This window comes from Mobula birostris, chromosome 9 (genome assembly GCF_030028105.1).
Source record: "Mobula birostris isolate sMobBir1 chromosome 9, sMobBir1.hap1, whole genome shotgun sequence".
NCBI lineage: Eukaryota > Metazoa > Chordata > Chondrichthyes > Myliobatiformes > Myliobatidae > Mobula > Mobula birostris.
In genome coordinates, this window is record NC_092378.1 from 46101070 (window position 1) to 46123266 (window position 22197).

Sequence of the window (22197 nt, forward strand, 5' to 3'; positions counted from 1 at the left end):
TGACCAGTCCAGTTTATTGTCAATTCGTATCCCCGGGTATTTGTAATCGTCCGCCATGTCCACACTGACCCCCTGGATGGAAACAGGGGTCACCGGTACCTTAGCTCTCCTCAGGTCTACCACCAGCTCCTTAGTTTTTTTCACATTAAGCTGCAGATAATTCTGCTCACACCATGTGACAAAGTTTCCTACCGTAGCCCTGTACTCAGCCTCACCTCCCTTGCTGATGCATCCAACCATGGCAGAGTCATCCGAAAACTTCTGAAGATGACAAGATTCTGTGCAGTAGTTGAAATCCCAGGTGTAAATGGTGAAGAGAAAGGGAGACAAGACAGTCCCCTGTGGAGCCCCAGTGCTGCTGATCACTCTGTCGGACCCACAGCGTTGCAAGCACACGTACTGTGGTCTGCCAGTCAGGTAATCGAGAATCCATGATACCAGGGAAGGATCCACCTGCATCGCTGTCAGCTTCTCCCCCAGCAAAGCAGGGCGGATGGTGTTGAACGCACTGGAGAAGTCATAAAACATGACCCTCACAGTGCTCGCTGGCTTGTCCAGGTGGGCGTAGACATGGTTCAGCAGGTAGACGATGGCATCCTCAACTCCTAGTCGGGACTGGTAGGTGAACCGGAGGGGACCTAATATCACTGGCATGTGCTCTGAGATATGTTGTTTTTGTTGTTTTGCAGCAGCAGTACAGTGCAATACATAATTTAAAAAAGCTACAAATTACAATTATATATATAATTAAATATGCAGTGCAAAGAGAAAAAAAGTGAGGTAGTGTACATGGGTTCCTGGTCCATTAAGAAATCTGATGGCAGAGAAGAAAACGCTGTCTCTAAAACATCGAATGTGTGCCCTCAGGCTCCTGTACCACCTCCTTGATGGCAGCAATGAGAAGAGGGCATGTCTTGGGCGATGGGGTCCTAATAATGCATACAGCCTTTTTGAGGCAATGCTTTTGAAGGGGTCCTAATGCTGGGGAGCTAATGCCCATGATGGAGCTTGAAAGATGTTCTGATGTTGGCCTCTGAAATAGATAACACAGGGTCACCGCTTGCTGCAGGAATCACACAGCTGTAGTTTTATTCTCCTTTTTTTTTGTCTTCTTCAACCACTCCAGCTTATTCCAAATATGCACCACCCTTTACACGAAGTTGTAGCCCCTGATATCCATTTTGAATCTCTTGCCTCTGATCTTAAACTTATGCACTCTTGTTTTTAGCACCTCTTCCCTGGGGAAAATGAAATCTGCTTTCACCTTGTCTATACCCATCATGGTCTTATAAATTGTTAATCAGGCTGTCCCTTTATCTCCTACATTTCCTGGAATCAAGTTCTCATCCGCACAACCTCCTTGTAACTCAAGCCTCCAAGTCCAGGCAAATTCCTAATATATCTTTTTTGGTCTACAGTGGTCCACAGGTGGAGCCATAGTTTGTGCTACCTACAGACAGCCACCTCTTATGGATTTCTGTATATTAGTGGCCACAGCAGCAGAACAATAGACATAAGAAACTGAACAACCAGGAGGATTTCATGAGAGGTGGATGTGAGGCATTGGCTAGGTCTAGCTCATAGTACTTGGTTTTAATGTCCTATTAAAATCAAAGGAAGTCAACGGTAACAATTTTGAAATGTTACAAACAATTCACTTCAAGTTCAAACTAGGACTGCTACACAGTGGAACATAGCAGCGAGACTGGTGATAGGGGAAAAAACACATAGTAAGTTTCACTTCTACACAAAAGGAACAAGAGCCCTGTTCATTTACCTTGACAGCCACTGCCCTGGTTTCAGGGAATTCTAGAAGATGGTAATTCAGTTCTTCTACTCGATTGATGTATACTTTAACATCGGAAGCTCTACGCAGTGCCTGCACCAAAGCTCTTGTCCTGTTATCCACACTGAACTTGGCAATAATCTAGACAATTTAAAAGGCAGTACTATTATACAAGGAAAAGAATACTTGCATCATGTCACATTGATTCTTTGGTCTTGGAGACATAGCATTCCATCCTGAAAACACTTCTTTTGGAAAGAGCAAACCAAGCAAACTGAGCAAGATATTTAAAAAATTACCTAAATTCTGAAGATAAAATGTGTGAATAAAAGACCATTTAGGAAAGGATAATTTACTATTTGTTAAGTAATAGTATCTCATGCACCTTAAGATCATGCAGTACAATCATTGGTGTTCTAGGCCTTGTAAAACAAAACGATTTCATTAAAAAAATTAAGGCAAAGAAAACAAACTTGTAAACAAATTTGACTTTATAACCACTGAAGATGCAATCAAAAATCTATAAACCAGTTAGCTCAGACATGCAGATGAGAAAATAAGCAAAAAAACACGTACTGGAAAAAAATAATCAGGCAAGAACTGATAAATCCATCACCCAATGTCTGAACAATATATTATACTTAAAATTAATGCTCTCCAAGTGTGGAGAGGAAACATATTAAGATACATAAACAATGAAAAATGAGAAAAACAGAATTGTTATTGGGAACTTTAATACTTGTTTATTAATTTCTTCAGGATTGGGCATCACTTGCATGACTGATATTTATTGCTTATCTACAACTGGTAATGAGCCCCCCTCCTTCGAACAGGAAGTAGAGGGTTGGCCACAGAATGGGGAAGTAGTTCCGGGATCTAAACTCAAGGATGATGAAGCAGAAATAACATATCCAAGTTGAGATGGAGATGAACCTGCTTTGGTGGCAGAAGAAACATACTAAGAGGTGCTATTGAAAGAGTATGGGTATTAGAAGTATATTTTATAGATGGCATATACAGACCTGGCAATGGCATTGCCACTGAATGTAGGTGTTTCATCATTTCTAGTGTACTTTTGGAGCATGAATATTACTTGGCAGTAACCAGCCATACCTGTATGTTGTCCAAGTTAAGATGCATACAGACAAAGGCTGCTTCACTTCTCATGAGGAGTTGTACAATAGTTAATTCTGCTCAATCATTTGTAGATATCCTCACTTTTAAATGAAGATGACAGATATCATAGATGAAGTATGATCAGGTCTTGGACCATGCCCTAAGCCTGTTGAGGGGACTGCAATTTGAAAGTTCTGATGGAAGCACATTTAGTGTTATAGAACATTATAGCACAGAAACAAACCATTTGGGCCATCTAATCCATGCTGAACCATTAATCTGCCTAGTCCCATCGACCTGCACCTGGACTATAGCCCTCCATACCCGCCCGTCTATGTACCTATCCAGAGTTCTCTTAATTGTTAAAATCAATCCCATATCCACCACTTGCGCTGGCAGTTCGTTCCACACTCTCACCACCTTCTGAAGTTCCCTCTCATGTTTCCTTTAAACATTTCACCTTTCACCCTTGACCCATCACCTCCAGTTGCATTCTTACCAACCTCAGTGGAAAAAGCCTACTTGCATTTACCTTATCTATACTTCTTGTAAATTTTCACTGCACTCTTTCAATTTTACTTGCATCTTTCCTGCAGGTAGATGACCAAAAATACACACAATATTCCAAATTCGGCCTCATCAACATCTTATACAATTTCAACATAATACCCATCCTGTACTCAATACATTGATTTTTGAAGACAGATGTGCCAAAAGTTTTTTTTTTGCAACCCTCTCTATTTCTGATGCCACTTTCAAGGAATTATGGATCTGTATTCCCAGATCCCTCTATACTACAGCACTCCTCAGTGCCCTACTTTTCACCGTGTAATTAGCTACTAAGGTTGATCCTACCAAATTGCAACACTTTGCACCTGTCTGCATTAAATTTCATCTCCTATTTTTCAGCCCATTTCATCTGCTGGTACAGATTCTGCTGTAAGCTTTGATAGTCTTCCTCACCGTCCACTTCAAATCCTGGTGTCATCGGCAAATTTGCTGATCAGTTTACCACATTATCATCCAGATCATTGTTCGAGATAACAAACAACAATGGAGTCAACACTGATCCCTGCAGCACACCACTAGCCACAAGCCTCCTGTTAAAGAGCAACCATCTACAACCACTCTCTGGCTTCTTCCAAGAAGCCAATATCTCATCCAATTTACTACCTCATCTTGAATGCCAAGCAACAAATGCCAACCTTCTTGACTATCCTCTCATGCAGGATCTTGTCAAAGGCCTTGCTGAAGTCCGTGTAGAGAACACCCACTTCAACAATTTTCCTGGTAACTTCCTTGAAAAATTCTCTAAGATTAGTTAGACATGACTTACCATGCACAAAGCCACACTGACTATCCTTAATCAGTCCCTTTCTATCCAAATACTTATATATATAGTCCCTTAGAACAACTTACAATAACTTTTCCATTGCTGATGTCAGGCTCACCGGCTTACAATATCCTGGTTTATTTTTAGAGCTCTTCTTAAACAACATTAGCTATCTTCAAATCCTCCGGTACATCACCTGTGGTAAAGGGTGCTTTAAATATCTCCTAGGACCCCTGCATTTTCTGCACTACCCTCCCACAGGGTCTGAGGGAATACCTTGTTAGGCCCTGGGGATTTATCCCCACTAATTTGCCTCAAGACAGCAATACCTCCTCTCTAAGCAGTATATGGTCTATGACCTGCTGCTGCATTACCTCATTTCTACAGATTCTGTGTCAATCTCCCAAGTAGATACATGTGCAAAAATATTGCATTAAAAAATATGCAGCTCAGAACAGTAGTCACACCATGCTTGACCTTTCGATTCTTGACTTTGTACGTAGGCTTAACAACATCTTTCTCCACAATGACTCCATTAACTATTCTGGTATTCTGGTTCCCATCCCCCTGCAACTCTGGTTTTAACACCCTCCCCCCACAGCACTATCAAATTTTCCTGCTTGGACGCAAGTGTCCCTCCAGTTCAGGTGCAAACCATCCCTTCTGTACAGGTTCCACCCTCTCTGGAAGAGAGCCCAATGATCCAGAAATCTAAGGCCCTCTCTCCTGCACAAAAATTCCTTAACTACTTGTTAAACTCTATGATCTTCCTATACCTCACTGGTATTTGTAGCAATCCTAAGATCACAACCCTGGAGGTCTTCTCCTGTAACTTAACACTTACTGTAACTGCCCAAACTATTTTGCAGAAGCTCACCACCCCTCCTACCCATGTCTGTGGACCACGACTTCTGGCTGCTCACCCCCTCCCCCACTTGAATGCTGTGGATTCTGTCCCAAGATTTCCTTGACCCTGGCACCTAGGAAGCAATAAACCATCTGGGAATCTTGTTCTTGTCCACAGAACCTCCTTAGAACCTCCTTTCCGTTCCCCTAATAGAGGCAGAGCAAAGTTTAGATGGCACTGAATGGCAACTCCTTTGCTTGAATCTTTAGAAACAGCTCTATTTCTATCTCTGATATCTCTTTTATTCTTTTTCAAGGTTTTTTTGAAGACCCTGACCTGGAGTTACACTCTGACTTCGGTTCTTTGCAGGAATGGGACCCGCTCTCAGGGCCTGACGATCGGACGCTTTTTGACATGCCAAGGACGCAGACTGGAGGACTAGCGCACCTTCAGGGTGCCGGATTTTCTGATTCAGGATTAGCGCCCCCAACTGAGGCGTCACGGGAGAAAATGGAACATTGGGAGATGGGTGTCCAGAGCCAATTCTCTGGGCGCAGAGCTCTGAAAAAGCGACGCAACAGACATTTAATATCATAAATCAGCGAGTTGCTTGTCATATCTCCCCTCTTGCTGTGAAAACAGGGACACCTCTTTTTCCCTTACTAGGGAGAGAGAGAGTCTATGGTATGTTGAATTACTGGGTGACTGAATAGTCTTTGGGGTACTGCAAGTCTGTGTCTATTGATGCTTTGCTGCACGCTTGAGTGCTCGGTGGAGGGTGCTGATGCTTTTTAGATGCTGGGGGGGGTGGGGAGAGGGATCATTGCCTTGCTGCTGCTTGTGTGTGGGAGGAGGGCTTTGGGGTTCTAATGTTTAACTGTCATTCATTCTTTGGGGGCACTCCTCTGTTTTCATGGATGTTTGCGAAGAAAAAGAATTTCAGGATGTATATTGTATACATTTCTCTGACATTAAATGTACCTATTGAACCAGTGCATCTCCTATCACTACAGCTTGTCTCTTCTACCCTCTTCCCTTCTGAGCCACAGAGCTAACTGTTGTGGCTTTCCTCTGCTAGGTCATCCCCTCCCCTCCCCAAACAATATCCAAAACGGTATACCTGTTGTTGATGGGAACAGCCACAGGGGTACTCTGCATTGGGTGCCTATCCTCTTTCTCCCTTCTGTCACCCAGGTTACCCGTGTCCTGCATCTTGGGTTTAACTACCCCACTATACGCCCTGTCTATCCGGAGTTCATCCAGTTCCAGTTCCAGTTCCAACTCCCTAACATAGTGTGTTAGAAGCTGAAGCTGAATGCAATTCTTGCAGGTGTAATCATCAGGAACACTGGAGGTCTCCCTACCTTCCCACATCCCACAAGAGGAGCCTTCTAGTATCCTGTCTGGAATCTCCACTGCTCTAAATGTGCAATATGAGATAAAAGAAGAATAAATTATGGAAAAAAATCCACATATGGCCTACAGGTCTCCTAAGCCTCAATGAGACAATTAGAACCAGTTTACAATCATTTAAATAAATTCTGACTGAATGGGTAAATCCTGCATCAGATCATAACTAATAATAAATCAATCACCCTGCCTCATTAGCCCTTTGGCAGCCTCCAAGATCACTGGAGTTAGATCAATAGAATATATTCCTTCAAAGTGATTGGACATTCCATGCGATACAAGTGTGAATACATGGGTTGTTGAATATTTGAGAGTCAAGTACCTGTGCGCACCAGACACGAAATGCTGACTTTGAAAAAAAAATGCTGACTTCGAAAAAAAAATGCCACTGCTTTCTGATTGACAGAATCAAACAAGTATAAGGGCAATACAGTGCTTGCATGTTGGAAAAAGAATGGCAAAAAATAAACTGAAATTGCAATACAGCAGACATAGGAGGGAAAATCTCTTTCCGTTGTTCTATCTGACCAAGATAAAAATTAATCTCTACTTAGGAAGCATATCAACTTCAGATTACCTTTTCTCGCTGAAGAGCCAAATACTTGACTTTATCATCTACTGGCTTGGTTTCCTTGTCATCAGTTTTCTCATCAGCCTTAATTGCACTTTCACCCTTCTGGTTTTTATTCTTGGTTTCAGCATTCTCTTTCATTTCAGTTCGCAGCTTGGGAACAAAACTCCCAAAGTAAGAATCCACAAATGCCTGAACACTATTTGTTGGATAAGAAAGTAAACTAGCAAAACTCTTTTTTGTGGTTGCAGTTGAAGAGGTTGTGTCAGTTACAGCAGTATCTCCATTACAGGTATTTAAACCATCGACTCTTTTATCTTCTGCTCCATTTACTTTTGATTTAAATGTTGATGTCCGTATGGGATCAGTCTTAGACCCAACTGTTTGTTCAAGCGAAGGTAATTTTCTGTCCTTTTCTATATCTACTTGTTCCACACTCCCAAAATAACTATTGATATGATTTGCCACATAATTGAATGTTTCACCAAAATTAGTAGTGACGTAGCTGACATGGAAGAGATTTGATTTTTCGTCCCCTTCTTTGCTACTTTCACCATTACTATATGACTTCTTGTTGGAATTATCTTCAAGTTCTGAACCTATAGGATAGTTGGAAACAGAATGAAGAGTATTCTCTGTTGTCTGGTTCAGATCTTTAAGTTCATTAGATTTAGTGGTGGTTAGTTTCCCTGAGTTTTCACGTGGCACACCTATCTCAGTTCCTGAATTCTTCACCGAAATACTTAGAGTGGGTTTCAGTCGTACCAGTTTCCCAATGAGCTCAGTGTGTGTAGTACTGACAGCTTTTGACACAGAGTCTAAAGTGCTCTTGATGCGCGACATGCGATGCCTCAGAGATGTTTTTCCCTTTGGAGGGGAGGTATTGTAATGTAAAATGCAGTTGTACAAAATTAATGTAATTCTTCAAGTAATTTGATCACGAATATGTACCACTTCTCTTCTGATCCATTTGCAGCAAATTGGAAGATTCCTGGATCTTATTGGACAGTGTATTAGTTTGACAGTGGTTTAGAATGAATTTAATAATGTACCTGTAATGAAGTTCTCACTGGCAGAGCCCTCTTAGGTGACAACTTAAACAAGTTAGTACATACTGATGTTTCAAATATCAAACAGACCAAACAAAGAGGGCTGTAGCACTTTCTTAACTTCACGCTGATCTTTCGTTCTGCAAGTCACCTGGTCTCTGGTTGTGTTTCTGGGAAACAAAGCAAAATTCAACCATGAATTCATTTAAAAATTGTGAGGCTGGACTCAACAGAATACACTAATAAAGACCAAATTTGCTTGGATTCTGTGTCAAATTTCATTCAAAGTAAGAATTTTATCAAATTCTGAAAAACAAGCCAATTCAAATACAAACTGTAAACAATCATCAGCAATAACTGCAAATTATTTAATAGCTAGAAATGTCACAAAATAAAGATATCATTTGCCCTATTTCCCATCTCTAAAATTGAAGCCCACTTGAACTATGGGTCAAAAACTTCAGGGCACCTTCAGTAAATTTTCTTAATCTGTGACTATTCACAATCTCAAAAATTGAGTGATAGCAGGACACCTGCTTGAAATAAGCAAATCCCTGATACCAACATACACTACGTTATTAGTTATACCTGCTTATTAACATAAATATCTAATCAGCCAATCATGTAGCAAATGCAGAAAAATATACAGACACGGTCAAGAAGTTCAGTTACTGTTCAGACCAAACATCAGAATGGAGAAGAAATGGGATCTAAGTGACTTTAACAGTGGAATGATTGTTGGTGCTCGACGGGGTGGTTTGAGTATCTCTGAAACTGCTGAGCCTCTGGGAATTTCACTCACAACAGTCGCCAGGGTTCACAAGAGGAAAAAACATCTAGAGAGCAGCAGTTCTGTGCGCAAAAATGCCTTGTTAATGCGAGAAGTCAGAGGAGAATGCCAGACTGGTTCAACCTGACAGGAAGGCGACGGTAACACAGGTAACCACGCATTACCACCTTATAACATATCAAACCTTGAGGTGGATGGGCTACAGCAGCAGACTACACTGCCTTCCATTCCTATACCTAATAAAGTAGCCACTGAGTGTATATATCAAACTTCATTTGCACAAAGGATGAAATACAGGATAAAGTGCAAAGCTCTGGTAGACTAGCCATTTTCGTACTGTACAGAAACCAATTCAGAACCTCAACATCTGCCTAACTTGGTTACAAATAAATTTGGGATGAATGGCTCAAAAGGTAATCAGATTGTGCATTTATCCACAAAGTCATTAACGAAACAGCAATAACAAGGAATCTGAACTTTTGTTTATTACCTGAACATGCTTTGCTATCATAACAAAAAAAAGTGAACCATGATGTAAAGTTCAACTGGTTTAATAAATTGCAAGCACTGACATTTCAGAATAGTCTTTTGTTGAGTTCAATGATATTAAAAGTACAGGTCATTTTACAATTACAAACACACTTCTAATGCCTCAGTCCTGATGCTTACAGAAAGACATTGAGTAATTTTGGAAAATGAAGGAAAAGGCGTAAATTGTAGATGCTTGCAACATTATTACAGATTCAAATACATTTCATAATTGTGTTAGATGAACTTATGGAACAAATGAAAATAAATTGTGACCTTCAAATGGTCATTATAGACGGAATTGCAAAATGACTTGGAATTAAATACTTCATGTCATTAATTGTTGGAAGAGATAGGCATAATACTGAAGAGGAGGGGCAGACTTGATAATAAAGGATAGGATGAAGGTAGTGGAGGGAAAATATCTGGACCATAAGACCATAAGACAAAGGAGCAGAAGTCGACCATTCGGCTCATCGAGTCTGCTCCGCCATTTTATCATGAGCTGATCCATTCTCCCATTTAGTCACACTCCCCCGCCTTCTCTGGCTGGCACCAGGGCAGGAATGGATTCTCAATATTCCTGGATTTCAGTGCTTTAAAAGGGATAGAGAGGGCAGAAAAAGGGGAGGAGGGGTGGCATTACTGGTCAGGGATACTATTACAGCTACAGAAAGGATGGGTAATGCAGCAGGATCCTCTTTTGAGTCAATATGGGCGGAAGTCAGGAACAGGAAGGGAGCAGTTACTCTACTGGGGGTATTCTGTAGGCCCCCTTGGTAGCAGCAGAGATACAGAGGAGCAGATTGGGAGGCAGATTTTGGAAAGGTACAAAAATAACACAGGGTTGTTATCATAGGTGACTTTAACTTCCCTAATATTGATTGGCACCTGATTAGTTCCAAGGGTTTATATGGGCAGAGTTTGTTAAGTGTGTCCAGGACGGATTCCTGTCACAGTATGTGGACAGGCCAACTAGGGGGAATGCCATACTAGATCTAGTACTAGGTAATGAACCGGGTCAGGTCAGATCTCTCAGTGGGTGAGTATCTGGGGATCAGTGACCACCGCTCCCTGGCCTTTAGCATTATCATGGAAAAGGACAGAATCAGAGAGGACAGGAAAATTTTTAATTGCGGAAGGGCAAATTATGAGGCTATAAGGCTAGAACTTGCGGGTGTGAACTGGGATGATGTTTTTGCAGGGAAATATACTGTGGACATGTGGTCGATGTTTAGAGATCTCTTGCAGGATGTTAGGGATAAATTTGTCCCGGTGAGGAAGATAAAGAATGGTAGGGTGAAGGAACCATGGGTGACAAGTGAGGTGGAGAATCTAGTCAGGTGGAAGGCGGCAGCATACATTTGGTTTAGGAAGCAAGGATCAGATGGGTCTATTGAGGAATATAGGGAAGCAAGAAAGGAGCTTAAGAAGGGGCTGAGAAGAGCAAGAAGGGGGCATGAGAAGGCCTTGGCGGGTAGGGTAAAGGAAAACCCCACGGCATTCTTCAATTATGTGAAGAACAAAAGGATGACAGGAGTGAAGGTAGGACCGATTAGAGATAAAGGTGGGAAGATGTGCCTGGAGGCTGTGGAAGTGAGTGAGGTCCTCTATGAATACTTCTCTTCGGTATTCACCAATGAGAGGGAACTTGATGATGGTGAGGACAATATGAGTGAGGTTGATGTTCTGGAGCATGTTGATATTAAGGGAGAGGAGGTGTTGGAGTTGTTAAAATACATTGGGACAGTTAAGTCCCCGGGGCCTGACGGAATATTCCCCAGGCTGCTCCACGAGGCGAGGGAAGAGATTGCTGAGCGTCTGGCTAGGATCTTTATGTCCTCGTTGTCCACGGGAATGGTACCGGAGGATTGGAGAGAGGCGAATGTTGTCCCCTTGTTCAAAAAAGGTAGTTGGGATAGTCCAGGTAATTATAGACCAGTGAGCCTTACATCTGTGGTGGGAAAGCTGTTGGAAAAGATTCTTAGAGATAGGATCTATGGGCATTTAGAGAATCATGGTCTGATCAGGGACAGTCAGCATGGCTTTGTGAAGGGCAGATTGTGTATAACAAGCCTGATAGAGTTCTTTGAGGAGGTGACCAGGCATATAGATGAGGGTAGTGCAGTGGATGTGATCTATATGGATTTTAGTAAGGCATTTGACAAGGTTCCACACTGTAGGCTTATTCAGAAAGTCAGAAGGCATGGGATCCAGGGAAGTTTGGCCAGGTGGATTCAGAATTGGCTTGCCTGCAGAAGGCAGACGGTTGTGGTGGAGGGAGTACATTCAGACTGGAGGATTGTGACTAGTGGTGTCCCACAAGGATCTGTTCTGGGACGTCTACTTTTCGTGATTTTTATTAATGACCTGGATGTTGGGGTAGAAGGGTGGGTTGGCAAGTTTGCAGACGACACAAAGGTTGGTGGTGTTGTAGATAGTGTAGAGGATTGTCAAAGATTGCAGAGAGACATTGATAGGATGCAGAAGTGAGCTGAGAAGTGGCAGGTGGAGTTCAACCCAGAGAAGTGTGAGGTGGTACACTTTGGAAGGACAAACTCCAAGGCAGAGTACAAAGTAAATGGCAGGATACTTGGTAGTGTGGAGGAGCAGAGGGATCTGTGAGTACATGTCCACAGATCCCTGAAATTTGCCTCACAGGAGGATAGGGTAGTTAAGAAAGCTTATGGGGTGTTACCTTTCATAAGTCGAGGGATAGAGTTTAAGAGTCGCGATGTAATGATGCAGCTCTATAAAACTCTGGTTAGGCCACACTTGGAGTACTGTGTCCAGTTCTGCTCGCCTCACCATAGGATGGATGTGGAAGCATTGGAAAGGGTACAGAGGAGATTTACCAGGATGCTGCCTGGTTTAGAGAGTATGCATTATGATCAGAGATTAAGGGAGCTAGGGCTTTACTCTTTGGAGAGGAGGAGGATGAGAGGAGACATGATAGAGGTGTACAAGATAATAAGAGGAATAGATGGAGTGGATAGCCAGCGCCTCTTCCCCAGGGCACCACTGCTCAATACAAGATTACATGGCTTTAAGGTAAGGGGTGGGAAGTTCAAGGGGGATATTAGAGGAAGGTTTTTTACTCAGAGAGTGGTTGGTGTGTGGAATGCACTGCCTGAGTCAGTGGTGGAGGCAGATACACTAGTGAAGTTTAAGAGACTACTGGACAGGTATATGGAGGAATTTAAGTTGGGGGCTTATATGGGAGGCAGGGTTTGAGGGTCAGCACAACATTGTGGGCCGAAGGGCCTGTACTGTGCTATACTATTCTATGTTCTCACCATAACCTTTGATGTCCTGGCTACTCAGATACCTATCAATCTCTGCCTTAAATACACCCAATGACTTGGCCTCCACTGCTGCCCGTGGCAACAAATTCCATAGATTCACCACCCTCTGACTAAAAAAATTTCTTCTCATTTCTGTTCTGAATGGGCGCCCTTCAATCCTTAAGTCATGCCCTCTCATACTAGACTCCCCCATCATGGGAAACAACTTTGCCACATCCACTCTGTCCATGCCTTTCAACATTTGAAATGTTTCTATGAGGTCTCCCCTCAATCTTCTAAACTCCAAGGAATACAGTCCGAGAGTGGACAAACGTTCCTCATATGTTAACCCTTTCATTCCCAGAATCATTCTAGTGAATCTTCTCTGTACCCTCTCCAACGTCAGCACATCCTTTCTTAAATAAGACCAAAACTGCCCACAGTACTCCAAGTGAGGTCTCACCAGCGCCTTATAGAGCCTCAACATCACATCCCTGCTCCTATACTCTATTCCTCTAGAAATGAATGCCAACATTGCATTTCCCTTCTTCACCACCGACTCAACCTGGAGATTAACCTTAAGGGTATCCAGTACGAGTACTCCCAAGTCCCGTTGCATCTCAGAACTTTGAATTCTTTCCCCATTTAAATAATAGTCTACCCATTTATTTCTTCTGCCAAAGTGCATAACCATACACTTTCCAACATTGTATTTCATTTGCCACTTCTTTGCCCATTCTTCCAATCTATCCAAGTCTCCATGCAGACTCTCCGTTTCCTCAGCACTACTGGCTCCTCCACCTATCTTCGTATCGTCAGCAAACTTAGCCACAAAGCCATCTATTCCATAATCCAAATCGTTGATGTACAATGCAAAAAGAAGCGGCCCCAACACGGACCCCTGTGGAACACCACGGGTAACCAGCAGCCAACCAAAATAGGATCCCTTTATTCCCACTCTCTGTTTTCTGCCAATCAGCCAACGCTCTATCCACGTATGTAACTTTCCCGTACTTCCATGGTCTCTTATCTTGTAGCCTCATGTGTGGCACCTTGTCAAAGGCCTTCTGAAAATCCAAATATACAATATCCACGGAATCTCCCTTGTCTAGTCTACTTGTAATTTCCTCAAAAAATTGTAATAGGTTTGTCAGGCAGGATTTTCCTTTAAGGAATCCATGCTGAGTTTTGCCTATCTTGACATATGCCTCCAGGTACTCTGTAACCTCATCCTTGACAATCGACTCCAACAACTTCCCAACCACTGATGTCAAGCTAACAGGTCTATAATTTCCTTTTTGCTTCCTTGCCCCCTTCTTAAACAGCAGAGTGACATTTGCAATCTTCCAGTCCTCCGGAACCATGACAGAATCTATCGACGTTTGAAAGATCATCGCTAATGCCTCTAACTCAGAATTCAGTGATATAAATTTTCTCACGAACAATTTAGATACAAGAGTTGAAGGGATGGGCTTAGTGATGGGCTGTTGCAGGGCTTAAGATGATGAAAGGTAGTAAAGCTGGATATTTCTGAAGTGAGTGTTAAAAGCAAATTAAATGCTCCAATTGAATCTTGGATGTTGTGCGGCTTAACCTACGGACTCGCTTTCAAGAATACAACATGTGTTCTCATTTATTTACATATTTATTATAATTGTTTCTTTGTATTTGCAGAGTCTTTTGCATGCATTGGTTGTTTGTCAGTCTAATTGTGTTTAGTTTTTCATTGATTTCTATTGTATTTCTTTGTTTTACTATGAATGCCCACAAGGAAACGAATCTCTGATTTGTATATGGTGACTTATGCATACTTTGATAATAAATATACTTTGAATTTTGCTACTGAGTGGGTACAGTACAGTCAGAGTATCAAGTTTTATTGAAGATGTTAATAAAACCTCATTACCCCACTCATGTGGATGCAAATCATTCCATGGCACCCTTTAGAAATTTGCTTTAAAGTGCTAGTTAACATTTGCTCCTTACCGAGCATTACCCAAATCAGATTATCTGTTCATTTCTATTTACAGAAGCAGATTACGCACAAATTAACCATCACATAATTTGTTTTACAATGTTAATTAGACTTTCAACCCAATTTTACAATTTACTTCAGAATAATCAATTTCAGTTGCAGCTAGGGCCAGTCTGTCAATCTGAAGATCACTCAAGCAAAAGACACAAGTCCTGAACTTATTTAAGTCATTAACTGCACCAAAACACTAGGTGACCAGGAGAGCATCAGCATCTTGCATTTTCCCAGCATCTATACCGAAAAATCATCTTGCTGAATTTGTCCTGTTTAAACTGCCGAAGATTCAGTGATTCCATTCATTTCAATGAAGACAAGAGTTTCAAATAATTCACATTTTCATTGATTCCAGTCTCTGGCAACAATGTACTTATGTTCTCCCTTGTGTTTTCATTCTATTATTTTACTTTTTAATATTCAGACAATTAAATTTGGCATTTATGTTTCTTCAAAGTATTGACTGTCAATACTGGCATGGTTTACTCTGCTGTCAAAGCTGTGCCAGCAAATTGATAGGCACATAAAAATATACAGATACAAAGGTGGTGGGGGGGATGGGGTCAATTCAAATTCATCAGGTTTCATTTCCTCAAAGAATTTTTTTAATTTATTAGAACAACAGGCATGGATTATTGATGTTCCATAACTCAGACAAAACAAGCAGTAATAAAAGCTGCAATTAACAAACTGGGCACTCTCTCTTCACCACCAAACATTCACTTTACTGAACATGTTTCTCCTTCACCTTCAGTCACTTTCCCAAGACAAAGGTGCAGTTATGAAAATTCACATAGACCCATTCTCTTTGTGAGATACAATGAAAAATCCTTGTTTTACTCCTACTAAGGCCTCCGTTCCTCAACTGTTTTTGTGCTGATAATTGAACTGGTGCTGCTTCCTCCATTTGAACAGAACAGCAAAAGTCCATTACTTGTACTTCAAATTTCCACTGTTCTCACTTACCCACGCAACGAAGTTTCATTTGTTATTCCTGATAATGACTTTCACTGTTTTTGACAACATTCAGTAAAATGCATCATCTATTTTACCTGCAAACTTACTGATGGTGCTAGCAAAATGCCCAGCACCATTCCATGAAGGACACCACTTGCCGAGAACCTCCAGTCAGAGAAACAACCTCCTGCCATCACGCTTTGCTTCCTACCATCAAGCCAATTGTGTATTCTATTAGCCAGCTCTTACTGAATTCCACACGATCTAACTTCTCATAGCAGCTTACCATGCAGAACCTTATCAAAAGGCCATAATGAAGTCCATTCAGATTAGCTCCATCATTTTCCCCTCATCGACCTACTTGGTTGCTTCTTCAAATACCACAACCAAATTTGTGAGACATGATCAACTTGCACAAAGTCTTGCTGAATGTCCCCATCAACATCTGCCTTTCAAAATACATGTACATCTTACAGTATCCCTTCCAGTAACTTAACAACCACAAATGTTTAGCCTACTAGTCTATAATTCCAGGATTTTCTTTGCAGCTCTTATTTAATAAAGACATAGGAACCACCCTTCAGTCGTCCAGCACTTCACACGTCATGTAAAACATAGCACACATCTCAGCCAGAGTTTGCACAACTTCCACTCTAGCTTTCTACAGTATTCTTGGATATAACTGATCAGGCAGACCTTGGAAATTCAACTTACATTCATTCACTTTAAGACATAGCGCATCTCCTCTTCTATAACGTGGACAATCCTCAAGACATCCCCATTAACTATCTCAAGTTCCAAAGTATTCATGTACTGTATTTCTTCACAATAAGAAATATTTATTGAGAACCTCACCAGTCACCTGAAACTTCATACATAGATGTCCATCTTGGACTTTGAGGGGCCTTATTCTCTCCCCAGTTTCTCATTTTCCCTTAACATGCATAAAATTTCTTTAATCTTCCCTGCCACAGCTATCCCATGCTCCCATTTTGCCTTGTGATTTCCTTTTCAAATACACTCCTGAATCTCCAAAACTTCTCCAGAGATTTATCATGAGCTCCAGCAACTCCAAAAACTAGATCGGATACACCTCCCACTTTGCTTCTGCCAAGGACTCCATTCCATTGTACCAACTTCGGTCTCCATCATACTAAGTTTGATTTAAATTTTAAATACCAGCACCTTTAAGGTGCTTTCCTCTTACTTTAACCGTTGTTTCCCTTCTACCCTTGTTAATTCGCTCGCATTTACTGTTTTTCCTCACACTGATGCTTTCACTCCCTTATTTCCCCACCCAAAGGATGGGGTTCCGCTTATCGTCAGCTTGCATCCCACAATCCTCCACATCCAACGTCTCATCATTATTTCTGGCACCTTCTATGAGGTTTCACTACTGGTCACACCTTCGACTTCTCTCTGCTTTGAGCATTCTGGTGGGAAATAGACACAGATCCCGGCCTAAGGGAAGCTGAACGGTGGGATCTGCCTATAACCACCCTGGAAACTTCCAGAACCCACCCGAATCCCGAGCCTGAGGATAAAGCCAGCGTGAAACGCTTACCCGCCCGCTGCCCCGCGACAGACATGACCGTCCCTTTCCCGTCCCCGACCGCTTCTCCCAGCGGCAGAGCCCTCCAACAACGATCCCGGACAACAGCCAAACACCTCTTCGAACAGGCCCAGGGCCTCCGGGGGACCGGGCCAGCAACTGTCAATCACAAGGCGAAGGAGAGTCCAATTGGCTGCGCCGGACAAGCCCCCGCCCTCTTGCTCCAATCAGGAATCAGAGTTTGACGTAAGCGCTGGCCTGATGTTGTCTGCAACTGACAGCAAGGGGTTACTCGCGGTTAAGGCCGGATCCGCAGGTAGGGCCGTGCGATTTCTTTCCAGTCTTAATTAAACATGGTTTATTTCTGAGTCCTGACGAAGGGTCTCGGCCTGAAACGTCGAATGCACCTCTTCCTAGAGATGCTGCCTGGCCTGCTGCGTTCACCAGCAACTTTGATGTGTGTTGCTTGAATTTCCAGCATCTGCAGAATTCCTGCTGTTTGCGTTTATTACTGACAAATGTACCTAAATCCTGAGGCGCTGGGAGGAGAGGCGTGGTCGATCGCCCGCCTCCGTATTCCTCATGGCCTGCCCTAGTTATTATTGTTTTAAAATGCTTTCGTGGGATTATGGTGGGATGTTCAAGTTCATTTATTGTTACATTTTACCTTGGGTCATTCGCGCGCGTGTGTGTGGACTGTGTGTCACCCTGTCTGTAACCGGGGTGTGTAATAGTCACCTCCCCCCCCCCCCGTCTGAATATAACTGAGTGGGTTCTTTCCCCGGGTCTTAGCGACCGGTCTGTAAAAAAAGATTGGGGGTGGGGGAGTGATTTGTCGCAATAAAACCGGCAGTTGAGCTAAAGGAGCTTTTCTCGTTTGTCATCATGGACCAAATGGTCACCACAGTAGGGTGAGAGGACAGGCTATTTTTGTCTGCAGGCCGTTCAAGGGCGACTGGGCGTGTTTTGCGTTCGGAGGTGGCTGATTAGGACAATGTTAAAACAGTGGTCTCTGCTGCAGAGGAGCGGGAATTGCTTCACCAGCTAGGTAGCTGTTTATCAAGTGGCACACTCTAACACTTCCACAGAGCCTCCATATTTTCCTGATGCATGGACCCTAAATACCACCCTTTATATTTTTTCCCCAATTTGAGCCCTGGTGCTAGAGATTCCAGAAGGCAGTGTAGGTATCCTATTTATTTTAAGAGGCTGTACACCAGATCAGAACAGCAGTAGAGAAACTTTTTTTAAAAAATCAAGATTTAGCTATTTAGATAAAGCTTGCTGTAAGAGATTAACTCATCTCACTACAGCTGCTGCCTGGTTTGCTAAGTTTTATTTTAGATTACCATAATTTTATTTTTAGGTATCTTATTCTGACAATTGGGACCATTTGAAAAGCACAGGGTCCATGTCAGCTTTCAAATCATTTCCTGTTGACTTTGTGGCCCTTCTCTTTACAGTGCACAACTACACCCCATCAACCTCCTCTCCCCCAATTATCCTGCCACCCCCTTTTACGGAGGGGCAAGTTACAGTTGTCAATGAAGCTTTGAGCACATCAACCCAATAGCATAGCCAGAAATTTGAATCTGACCACTTCAGGAAGGGCTGCTTAAATAACATCACACTATTTGCCTATGTACGGCTCCCTAATCTACTTAATGATTGTCCCGTAGTGGGAAAGATAGTATATTCTGTTAATGCTGCAACCCTAACCTACATACAATGTCTATGGTTCCCCCCCCCCCAAATTACTGGATAGGAAAATCTCCACCCAGATTACAATCACGATTAGATGTTCCAGGGATGTGGAGTATTGATCTGCTAAGTTTATAAGTTTATAGCAGCAGAGCTCTGCTTATGCAACTTCAACTATTGTAACATTATTAGCTTAAATTCTCATAGTCCTATTCCTTAAATAACTCATTTAAGGTTTAGTGCTTGCTGGTGACATTACAATGAAGAATATGCTGAACCATCAGATACAATTTGTAATTGATTCTATTGCCTGTCTGTGGTACTTGAGTCTGCATGTTGAAACCACATCCACAATTCAGCATTCTGAGTCTGTACAATATAGGAATGGCAGCACATTTCCAAGTGAGAGAAGTGTAAGCCATGTCAGATTGCAATGAATACATGCCATTCATAATCCAGCAGCTCCCATCAAATGATCTACAAGTTTGAATCTATCCTGTCCTTTCAGTTAGCTCTGTTATTTTGCAGTCTTAGAAAACAAAAAGCTAACATCAGTGATGGCAAATAAAACTACCTGGTTCACTAACCTCATTTGAGGATAATCTGCCTGGGGTGAAATAACAGAAATGAGTAGGCTATTTGCCCCTTAAACCTATGACTTGTCTTCTCATCCCTTTAAAGTGTGGCGCTTTTCGCTGAATCACTGGACTGGTCAAATGAACTACTCACGTGTATCAAAACATTTGAAGTCTAAGGCCTCTGTCAGTCAGAGTTGACCATGGATGTTGTGTCCTAGCTGTCTAGATCTGCAAGCCTGGGCAGTACAAATATGGAGAGCAAGCTGTTGCCCTCTCCACACATCTGATGAACCCAAAAAAGGAATGGCAGAGGCTGATACAGTTTGGTACCAGAACCATCACAGGAGCTGCCAGTCAGAATTGAACTCAATGTAGGATGCCTTAGGGACTCCACCTCCAGATTTTTCCTTCAAGGGTTTACTCCTGAAGCCTTCCCCATGAGTGGGTATAGCTGCCAAGGCAGCAGACATTTGAGATCAGAGTTTTCCTTCCCCTAGATGAGCTGCCAACCACAGCTGATAAGCCCCATCTGCCCAAAGCAATTGGTTTCAAGGCAGCAGTAACCCACCTTTGTCCCTTCTTCTGTCAATAGAAACTGTCCTGCTGGCTTAGTAGCTCAGCCACGCATGAAGGCCAGGAGCCAGACTTGGTTGTCAGGCTATGAGGCACACACCATTGGGAACATTTAATTGGTAGCGGGAGCTTATCCACAATACCACTCCCAGCTATAACAACCATAAGAGTAAAATTGAGCAGACTACCTGAAGTCCTATTAACTCAATAGCTACTGTTAGAACCTGATACTTCAGTGATCTAAGAGTTTCTTTGGAAGTCAAGAATGAGGCAAAAAAACTTGTTGCTTACAATCATTTTGTTAAGTGTTACAAGCACAAGGAGAGGGAAGAACTATGGAAAGAGGCAAAGAAAAGCCTAATAGTACATGGTCTTCTCATACCAGATGATTGATAACAGAAATTCAGTCGATAACAATTAACTACTAAGATTGCGCAATTCAAGTAATATGACACTCCCCACTGAAACCAAGTTTCCAGAAAAACACAGCCAAATGCAACTACTGGAAAACTTACATGTATATAGGTGATTATATAAAATTAGAAAATCACAAGGCAACCTAGAAGAAAAATAACATTTCTAAAGCCAGTCCAACAATACACAGCCTTGGACTGCTGCACATTGAGAGTGATCCCGAGAATGATTGTGGTATAATGGTGTAGGGGATCTATTGGACTGCAAGGATGGTGCTAGTTTGGTGGACAAATGAGCTTATAGATGAAGAGAAAACAAGTTCATCTATAGATACAATTGGGAGTCTCAAAAAGTGTATTGCATCCTTAGCCCCAAAATTAAGGTGTCTGCTCAAATGCCCACTGCAAAGAGAAAAAAAGTCAGAACGATCAAACATGGTAGCTCACTCTGAGGTAGTTCAACATCTTGGAGAAACCTTAAGCAGCTAAATTTTAGTGAAATTAAACAGCAAGCTTTCATAGATGTAAATGACTACTATCACATGATGCCAAATCATGGAGAGAGGAAATCATAAGATCAGATTGCAGCAAGAGGAAAAAGGTTCAAATTCTTGGAGAATGTTACATTTCCTAAACCAAGGGAAACAAACACCAAAAGAGCAATGTTAATAAGTGGGTAAACTACACTGTGATGGAAAAATAAAATTAACATGTCAGGGGTGGGAATATTTTACTGGAAAACGAGGTGGTGACTACCAGAATATGAAGTCCTAGCCAAAATAAATATCAATGGGAAAAACACTCAGAATGAATAGACAGGAATGTAGAAAGGGATTTAAAAAAAATACTCTGGGCCTAAATAATTATTTTTAATTTTCTTGCTATGACCAACCATATTATACTAAAGGTTAATTTGGGAACAAGTATTGTTCTGTTTATAACTTTGTTCGTGTCCTTCTGTTTTTAGACCCAAATTAATCTAGAGTATGTGTAGAAATATAATGCTACTATACGTGCAATTTTCCAACTAGAGAACAATTTCCACGATCTGTATTGAAATGCATACAGATTTCTACAGCCAATTATCTGAATCTTGGCTTTGAGCCAGTCTACTCCTAATAAGTTGAATTATCTCAAGTTTACTCTTAATTCAATTTTCACTTACAAAGAGCTTTCAGTGCCATTTTATTTAATTTACAGTGCAAACAAATAGATAATTAAATCTTTTTAGCTAAAAACATCAAAATTAACAGCAAATTAAAAAAATCTGCAGATGCAGGAGATCCAAAGTAACTCACACACACACACACACACACACACACAAAATGCTGGAGGAACTCAGGAGGCCAGGCAGCATCTGTGAAAAAGAGTAAACAGTCGATGTTTCGGGGCAAGAACCTCCTTCAGGATTGGAAAGGAAGGGGAGAAATCAGTAAGAAGGTGGGGGAGGGGAGGAAATACAAGGTGATAGGTAATAGGGAGAGGGGCAGTGGGTGAAGTGAAGAATTGGGAAGCTGATAGGTGAAAGAGATAATGGGCTGGAGGAGGGAAAATCTGATAGGATCAAATGAACAAATTGTACATTGCACCTCTGTTGGCGGGCTTGTCGTGCTTCAGCCATGGGCAGCCCATCCACCTTTGGTCCCCATGTGCCACCTTATTTCGCAGCAGCAGTACCGT

General features: G+C 42.0%; 1 protein-coding gene and 1 long non-coding RNA gene across 3 annotated transcripts in view; one reads left to right on the forward strand and one right to left on the reverse strand.

The window, feature by feature from the left end:
- Window positions 1–17396, reverse strand: part of pnpla8 (patatin-like phospholipase domain containing 8) — a 94047-nt gene extending 76651 nt beyond the window's left edge. Inside the window, exons 1-3 of the mRNA XM_072267977.1 lie at window positions 17265–17396; window positions 7070–8282; window positions 1778–1927 (exon numbers count right to left, since the gene is read on the reverse strand). Of these exons, the coding sequence (XP_072124078.1) occupies window positions 1778–1927; window positions 7070–7906 (987 nt within the window). The 5' untranslated portion in view covers window positions 7907–8282; window positions 17265–17396. The remainder of the gene's footprint in view (window positions 1–1777; window positions 1928–7069; window positions 8283–17264) is intronic.
- A 116-nt stretch (window positions 17397–17512) lies between these two features.
- LOC140202729 (uncharacterized) overlaps window positions 17513–22197 on the forward strand; it is a 91297-nt gene continuing 86612 nt past the window's right edge. For both annotated transcript variants that reach the window (XR_011887177.1, XR_011887176.1), the window contains exon 1: window positions 17513–17568. This is a non-coding gene — a long non-coding RNA (uncharacterized lncRNA). The remainder of the gene's footprint in view (window positions 17569–22197) is intronic.